Raw genomic sequence first — 8,677 nt, forward strand, 5'->3', positions numbered from 1 at the left:
ATTTTGAACTAAAGATGGTCTTGGACATCCAATGACTTCTTCTGCTTTGGGCGGGGCGAGGAAGAGTGTTCTGACACTCCCAATTACCGTACTTACTGAATAAAAACCACACTTGGTTACCTTGCCAAGCCAGGGTAGAAAAGCAAAAGTAGGAACGGAGTGGTTTTTAAAAACCTTGTGATGTAAGGGCTGATGTACTTCACAACTCACCAGTCTATAAGTGGCCACTGCTAGGCAAAGACCTCTTTTCACACGGAGAAGGTTTGAGCATTAACCACCACGCTTGCTCAATGCGGGTTGGCGATTTCAAACTTATTATTTGAAATTATAAAACCAAGTTTTGTCACGATGTTTTCCTTCACCTTCGGTCAGTTCTTAATACAGCCGAGGGAAACAGTAGCACTTCTATTTTACATTGCAAATAGTTCATGTAATGCTAACCTTTGTTATGCATGCATAAATTAATTTTCTACCAAAATAATTTAGCAAAACTCAACACGTACTGGCACAGTTTTCGTTGGCATACATCATACGAGTATGTTTGGTTTGCTTACTCCCTGCATAATGTATGAAACCATTGTCCTTTCGTACAACGGTATGTTGGGTAAGTAATCATTTACATGCAGCGAAAGTAACCGATGGACAGGTTCAGAGTTCGATGTTTTGGTGGGTCAATATGTGTGATGCATTTCTTTCTTTGTTTTTTATTTTCTTTTTAGAAATTAATAAAAAATGCTGCAGTTCAAGTAAGTTTTTTACATACGCATCACACCCAGACCCGAAACAACTATTTGAGGATCACACAAAAAGTGGTTCTGAGCGAGAATCGAACCCGCAACGCGTTACTCAGCAGCCACTAGCACAGTCTGCAACAACCACATTTTTTTTTACATTTAGAACCCCAATCTTTTAGAACTCATTGCCTTGCTTTCAGTATATGTATATTTGTATAAATCATAAGAAACAATTGTAATAAGCTTGTATAATGAAAACACAAATAAAATATAATTGTGAGTACCAACAGTTTAATTAATAACATTTGACAATAAATTATTAAGTTTATTTATTTAATAAATTAATGAACTGACTGGAACATTATATATTATATTAAATGAAAAATAAATAAATAACGCGTCAATATTTACATTGCATTTAAATAAAAAAATGAGCACCTTAATAATGAAAAAATAAATATGAGATCTGTAAACCTATAAGGATTAATAAAATAAATATTTTTTATATTATAATATTTGGCAATTCATAATACTCTCAGATTTATATACGAAGGTGAAATATTACACAAATGCAATAATTATTTACATATGTACATGTGAATACCATACTTTAATAATTATTATACATATATATCTTCAGTCTTTGTATTGTATAATAATAGTAAACATAAATATATATTAATAATAAATATCAGTACAAAAATATGCTCATTCAATACACATGATACTTATATACTTCCAATAATAAATATATATAGAATAAATTTATATAAAAACCGCTATTTTTGATAATAAATATACAATTAATTAAAGCACACCCCAAAGTCTTGTAAATATGAGTATAAACAAAATAAATAAATATATTTTTGGTTTCTTACTTATAACATGTTCATAGAACTAAACAAAATAATATTATATAATATAATTACTGAGTAATTTAAGAGTATTTGAGGTACTTTTACAAAATAACATGCTAAGAGATTACTTCTCTCACTCATTATATGTGTTTTTATATATTATAGTATTATTTTAATATAACAATTAAGATTGCTGTTATATACTGACCCTGAAAGTAGAATAATCATTTCACTATAATAGCAATATTCATTGAAGTATAAATAGTTGAATAAATAAAATAAAAACACATAAATTATGACACATAAATAGGATAATTTTGTTAACTCGTCCAACAGAAATGTAATTCTGATAATTATTAATTCACTAAAATTCAATAAATATTTCATTTCATTATTAATAGAGCGTGTAAAAAAATAAATTATTTAATAAATAAATTATTTTTTTCATTTATATAAAAAATTATAATTGAATAATAAATTGCGAAATGCAATATTCTTTCGTGTGTTGCATAACTATGTACTCTATAAATTGTCAATAATTTAAATTATAAACGTTGTCTAATAACATAATAATTGATGTGAAACCGACTGGTCCTTAGATTCGCGGATTAATTATAAATTAACGGTGGGTTCGTTGGCTATTGGGCGTAGGCGTTGTACGCTAAGTCATGGGAAGACTTCTCCAGCGATCTGCAATATAAAAAACCAAACAATTATTTATTATACAACCCATACTATTATGCTACCATGCAAAAAAAAATCATAAAAAAATCGTACTTGATCGTAAGCGTGGGAAAATATGTATATAATCTTTGATTCCTCAGTTCTACATTTCAAGCTTTTTTAAACCGTAAGCCAGAATGCACAATTGCATGCAAAACCACTATCAATATCCAAATTGTATCGTGCTTTGTATAATATATGTATAACTTTTTATATAATATAAAATTATAATTGCATCCAATTATAAAAACCAAGACCTGCCCATGATACTTTTACCATTCAATAATTTTATACATTACACTTTTTACCGACTCTAAAGTAATAATTTTAGTATAAAAGCACTCCTAACCCTGATTTTCCCTCGGCATTTCTCTCGAGGTGGTCACTTGGCCCAACGCTGGTAAATTAGAAAAAATAAATGTAAATAAAACAAACTATTTTTATAAAATAGTTAGGCATATAAATATGTATAATACTTATAAATATCACAAGCATGCATTTTGGCACAATTTTAAAATTATGATAATATTTATACTTAATAAATCATACACAACGTGTTTTAAAAATTTTAAAATAGGTAGGCCTATTGCTAGGTTTTTCCTAACTACTGTTACTGCACAGTAATGGTCAAGTAAAAATGGTACCTGAATACCTGGACTAAAAGACCAAAATATTTACGCCTACTGAAAATCTAGCTTTACTTACTACACTTAAACTAAAACTTCTATCAGATTCTAATCCAGTTCATAATCACTCTTTGATTTCTAGAAGGTTCATACCTCCTTCATCTAACTTTAAAATTACCACAAAAAACATTCAACATCCAATTCTTAAAAAAAAAAACCAGAGAAATCCTCACCTGCTCCACCCAGAGCCACTGTGTCCTGCAGAAACGACCACCTCATGGGCCTCATGTCCTCCGCCGCTTGGAGACAGCAGTTTCTTCAATCCGATGATGCCAGCCAGTACCAGTGCCAACTTGGAGACGATCAGAGCCTTGCCAGCCAACAGTGCTAGGGCTCCGAAGGCCAGTGGAACCATCATGCCTCCGATCAAGAGAGGAATAGCCAGAAGAGGCGCCAACTTCTTCCTCCTGCTGCGACCCTGGTCGTCAGATAAGTCATTTTCATCTTCGGTGGGGAATTTCACCTGGAATGAGAAGATTAAGTGGTTAGTAAATTAAGATTAAGATGCCAGATAACTCATTGGGCTGAGGATGACCTAGTGGATTACTGCAGCTCCAGCTCATAGCAGGGGTAAGAATGGGATGGTTTTAGTCAGAAAGAGTGAGCAGGTCTGACATTCTGTCTTACCTAACTCAGGGCGAAAAAAGTTGTTTGATGATTTGTCCCCTCAGACATTTCTTTGAAGAGAAGATTCAGTAATTTAAAATCTAACCCAGTGTTCATAATAAGCTACATACAATCATCCAAATATAACTGGCAAAAAAACAAAAACACAATAATTACTAATTCATGACTTAAAAGAGGTCTTGTTATGTATGTATCTACAAATACACCCATAAAAAGCTAATTACGGGCAAAAAATGAATTGATTCCTCGAATCGAATTGTACGTTGCCAACTACAATTTATAACTCGATACAAATGCATGTACATATATGTATAATTATAGACAAAACCCAATAGCTTCCTATAGAAGAACACGCAATACGAAAGTGCGGAACATTATCATTTTGTAACACGTAACAAAGAACATATTAATGGGAGAAATGTACGCTATGTAGTAATTAAGTAACTTAAAATTGTTACAAAAAATTAAGTTCACTGCAATTGAAAAGAACCCAACAATCCTAAAGTCTGTCTAATGTTAGAAGAACCCAAACAAGAAATAAACACTTTTCAAAAATATTGGTACACTGCAATTTCAAAGAGACATTATAAGGAAATCAAATAATTACAGGTTCCTACATCCTCAGTGAACTTTGACCCTTGCCTGAACAAAGTTCAAAATCCCAGATTAAGGACTATGGATATAAAAATGATTTAAATATTAGTTAGTTCCTCAGGAACTATATAACCTCATTTGAGATCACCTTTATGAAGTAAACCGTTATACATTTATAATTCAATCCATCCAAAATGAGCAGTCTGAATTTTTATACATTCTCTAAATTGGAACTGAAAGTATCCTTTTGATAATTTTCTCATTAAACGCTACCAAATTATACAGCAAATTCATATAGCCATACACCCAAGGTCGATATATTATGACCTCTGAGTTTGTTCGGCATTACTTCTCATAGGAAATGCCTCATCTAGTTATTTTAGAGATTGACGTGTAAAAGTGTTATCCTGTAACCAATTTGCAATAAATTATATGATTTATCATTTATCATTAATGTAATTAAACCCTAAAGTTACCATGAATGCTCAATCACCACGCATGACAACCCAAACCATTAGCCAAGAATCTATCGTGTCCCTAACATTACTAGAAACGACACGCACTGCCGTGCAGACTTCGCATTTAGCCAACGCTACATTTTCTCTACGCATATCAATTATCACGCACAAGCCAATTAGAAGAAACTCAGGAGTTTAATAGAGTGTGGCCGGCAAAAAGTGAAGATGGTCTAATTAAATGCAATTATGAGATGCATTGAGAAAGTAGTCACGCTGCGTTGATGGGAGGTATGCTGTTTTTACGCATTTAGTGTAGAGAATGGACCGTCACGCTTTTACAGGATGGAGCCGGATCTAGATTCTGGTTGAGCTGTGGCGGTGGCTGATGATGATGATGTAGATGGTGCTATTATTTTGCTTGATGATACTTCTTGTACAAGCATTGTGTCTTTAGTGTCTAGAGAAGTCTATGTACAGCATGATGAACTTGAGATTGATTGAGCTTTGAACATAAGATAACATCATCACAATGTTTATTCTGGCAAGAAGTGAGCTATAGATACTACTCTTTTTATAATTCTCCAAAATTGGCTACTGTTTTCCGGGTCATTGAAATTCAGCACAAGACTCCATGCTACTACTGATACTATAAACGAAAACTGAAGCTTCTGATTAGCGCTATCGACATTTCAATTGGCTTAGCACAACTTGAGACATATTTAGATATAGCAAAAAATCAATTAGCAAAGCAAATATTTCACGATTCATAAAATTACAAATCATAAATCTACCACAACTGTTAATTGATTGTACTCCGTTAAGTGCGATTAATGTGAATGAACTAAGTAATGCTTAGGTCTAAGTAGGTGTTCCATTAATAGCTGGTGCTCATGCAGGCACACAATGAATGGTGGTAGTTTAACATGACGTTCTTACTTAGTAGCTGTGACTAATTAATGATGGACTAGTAAATTTGCTTTGGATGGTTGGACTGCATATAAAAAGGTGATAACAGTTGAATCTGAGTAATTAGTCATATTCCATCTGTGTCTTTACACAGTGTTTTGTCTAGGTTATCACATTTGACGAAAAGTGCATTTTCAAGCTTTTGAGAAATATCGAGCTGGGTATTTTGATTGCTATGTCATAATTACTATTATTTTATGAATAACGTGTGTTCGCTTTCATTAATAAAAAGTGTTTTTTGGGAAGAATTATCGGGTCTGACTCTAAGGTCAGGTAAAATTGGTCTTTAACAGAATAAATAGCTATAAAAGGTATAAATAAACACAGATATGCAGAATTGAATATCAATATTTTGAAAATTGATTTTAAAATCAGTACCAAAGAAGACATATTGTATGGCCTTACAATCAAATGACTCACCCAATCAAACACGGAAGACATTGAAACGATAACAGCTATAACTGCTGTCACAGACGACACACAGTCTATCAATAGTGACATATGAATACTAATTACTCTATTAAACCTGTATATGAAAGTTATTGTCGTTATGTCATACAAACAATGGATCTATGTGAAGTAATATGATTAATGAAACAATGATAAATTGACATTTGAATTTGTTCCTTATTACTTTTGGAATAAAGGTGGGTGGTTTGAGTTTATTTGATCTTGTTGCAGTATTTTGATAGATTGCAAGAGATATGGTAGAAGAAAGAAATAAATATTGTAACACAGACTATTATTTATTTGGAATCATAATTTGGAAAAGAGGCCAAGGTCGTGCAAAATGCGTTCAATGGACGACATCATCAAAATCGCTAGAAGTAATTGGATGAAAGGTGTCCAAAACGCAGAAATATGACAGAAAGAGAAGAAGGCTGTCATTCTAGCAGTGGTTGAACTTGAATTGAATGATGATGATGCTAATGAGTTCAATGACCTTATATCATCAATTATTACAAGATTTAGTTTTTATTCGGATAGATTTCGGTTATGACATACATTTCCATTACAACATTAACTTTATAGGATATCAAAATCCTTAGGAAATATAATAGTTTCAAAAAATCTTGATTGAACAACAAAGAGATCTGTAGAAATCGTTTGCTAAGCAAGTTTAATTTTCATCATTATTACAAAAGGATAAGATTGTAAATCTAGCAACCTTTATTGTTATCAATAATGTCAGTACTGTGGCCCTGAATGGTTCCAGTTTGATATTTTATTAGTGCAAGCGAGTAAAAGCAGTAATTGATAATGAAGACAATAAAAGGGCATGAGTAATATTCAGCGTGGATGGAGAAAGCTTAGACAGTGCAAGTTTAGTATTAGAACATTTTATAGACATCCAGGTTATAAAAGTAAACAGTTTAGAAACCTTAAAATTATTTCCTCACTTGGATCACTTGATGGTAAGCGATAGGTACCGTCCATGGACACCCAGACCATCAAAGGAATTACAAGCACATTATTACCAACCTTTTGCAGATTAGGGATTTGGGGATTGCAGATACGAGAATTAGAAAGAATGGGTTTTTTACGTTTTCAGTCACTAGATTTTTACAAGATACAATCAGTTGATAATAAGTGATTGAATCATAGATATAGACTAGAGATGTTACAAGTGCATGTTTGACCTTCTAAGTTCCTACTTAGAAGGTCAAACATGCAAAGAAAGTGTGGGCTCCTGCCCACACTTTTCTAGATGATTGTAAGTGTGATCTTTATTCTTTTTTTATATCAAGATAAATGGAAAAGTTGATAACAACAATGAAACTATAGATATCTCATGTTAAGTGTAAAGTAAAGGAAAATTCTCTAGTAGAACAGAACCATGTGGCATTGAACGACTCGCAATAGCTTCTGCCAAATTGTAGAAAAAATGAAACCAACTAGAACTCATTCCTCATTATCATTTACAATTTAATATATCTTTCCACTTCTTTCCCTCACAAGTTGATTATTGTCATATTTTCAAAGCACTTCTTTCTCTAACATATATTTAGGGCGACAGTTAGAAAAATCTTCATAAACTGTGTGCACATACTTGATCTCAAACCCACAATTTGAGCATCGTGCTTCCAGTCGAACCTGTTCGAACTGTGTCACTAGTGCATTCACTGTACTCTTAGGAAAATTATAGTCATTTCCATAAACATTGCATGCTCTTTATTACTTGAACTTGATCTATCTCCTCTGCCATCTTGATTATATTTCATAGTAAATGAACATTGATTATTATTAGTGTTAGTATTTTTATCTACTGTCGAAACCCTTGAAGAGTTATCTAGTATTGTCACTGATCTAATTTAGGAAATCTTTGTGTTATTTTGGATTATTATCAGAATCAATGATCGTAACTAGGTAAAGCTGAAGATGATTACTAATAGAAGAAGACTGAAGTCCTTACCTGTAATGTATGGGACCTCATGAAGTTGACGACTTTGTCCAGAATGAGGTTGTTCAGTGACCCCTCATCCATGCCTCTCGGGATGGCCTCCTCCTTCTCCGTAATCTGCACATTCTTATCCTTGGTTATCGTGACACCATTCAGGATGTTCAGTTCCTCAGCTTTCGTCAACCTGCTCAAAGTCTTCGCCAGTTTTCGTTTGAGGCAGTGCGAAATGTCGGACCCGCTGCAATCTTTGTAGGTTTCATATGCTAATTTAAGATCTCCTAGAATGTTGTCATCTGAGCTTCGACCTTCTAGTTTGTTCTGTCCCGTGGTCGCCGTTCTGGCTGTGACGGCAGCGACCAGGGTCAACACCAGGAGATACTTTACCATGTTTGTTGTTTGCACTACGTTGGGTATATGGACACTGTGTATAACTAGAGCATTGGTTACGTTTATATGCGCTTGGTGTCACGGTACACTGGCTATCGCTGAGAGGGATGCAACGATGCATTTATGTTGTTAGGTACTGTCGGACACTTATTTTGTTGGGGTAGTATTTGTGTTATTATTAAAAGTAATGGTTAAGTTACCGGTTTTAATACTAGCCACAGTAGTTAGAAACTAATTATTACAA

At 33.2% G+C, this 8,677-nt stretch overlaps 1 protein-coding gene across 2 annotated transcripts; it reads right to left on the reverse strand.

The window, feature by feature from the left end:
• Positions 1-1,998: 1,998 nt before the first annotated feature.
• On the reverse strand, positions 1,999-8,474 carry LOC118270447 (uncharacterized). Of its 2 annotated transcripts, XM_035586037.2 has the most exons (4): positions 8,059-8,474; positions 3,174-3,463; positions 2,664-2,711; positions 1,999-2,281 (listed from the first exon to the last, which is right to left on the reverse strand). In XM_035586037.2, the coding sequence occupies exons 1-4, from the start codon at positions 8,431-8,433 to the stop codon at positions 2,230-2,232; spliced, it is 765 nt and encodes a 254-aa protein (XP_035441930.2). In that variant the 5' UTR covers positions 8,434-8,474; the 3' UTR covers positions 1,999-2,229. The 2 variants fall into 2 exon arrangements, with proteins under 2 accessions (XP_035441930.2, XP_035441931.2); XM_035586038.2 differs by lacking the exon at positions 2,664-2,711 and having other exon boundaries at positions 8,059-8,470.
• Positions 8,475-8,677: the final 203 nt, after the last annotated feature.

Source organism: Spodoptera frugiperda, chromosome 13 (genome assembly GCF_023101765.2).
Source record: "Spodoptera frugiperda isolate SF20-4 chromosome 13, AGI-APGP_CSIRO_Sfru_2.0, whole genome shotgun sequence".
NCBI classification, from domain to species: domain Eukaryota; kingdom Metazoa; phylum Arthropoda; class Insecta; order Lepidoptera; family Noctuidae; genus Spodoptera; species Spodoptera frugiperda.

Coding starts and splice junctions, on each gene's coding strand:
- LOC118270447 (XM_035586037.2), bottom strand. CDS start 8,433: ATGGTAAAGTATCTCCTGGTGTTGACCCTGGTCGCTGCCGTCACAGCC. Junction 2,712..3,173: donor AGTGGCTCTGGGTGGAGCAG/GTGAGGATTTCT, acceptor CTAATTTACCAG/CGTTGGGCCAAGTGACCACC. Junction 2,282..2,663: donor AATGCCGAGGGAAAATCAGG/GTTAGGAGTGCT, acceptor TTTATATTGCAG/ATCGCTGGAGAAGTCTTCCC.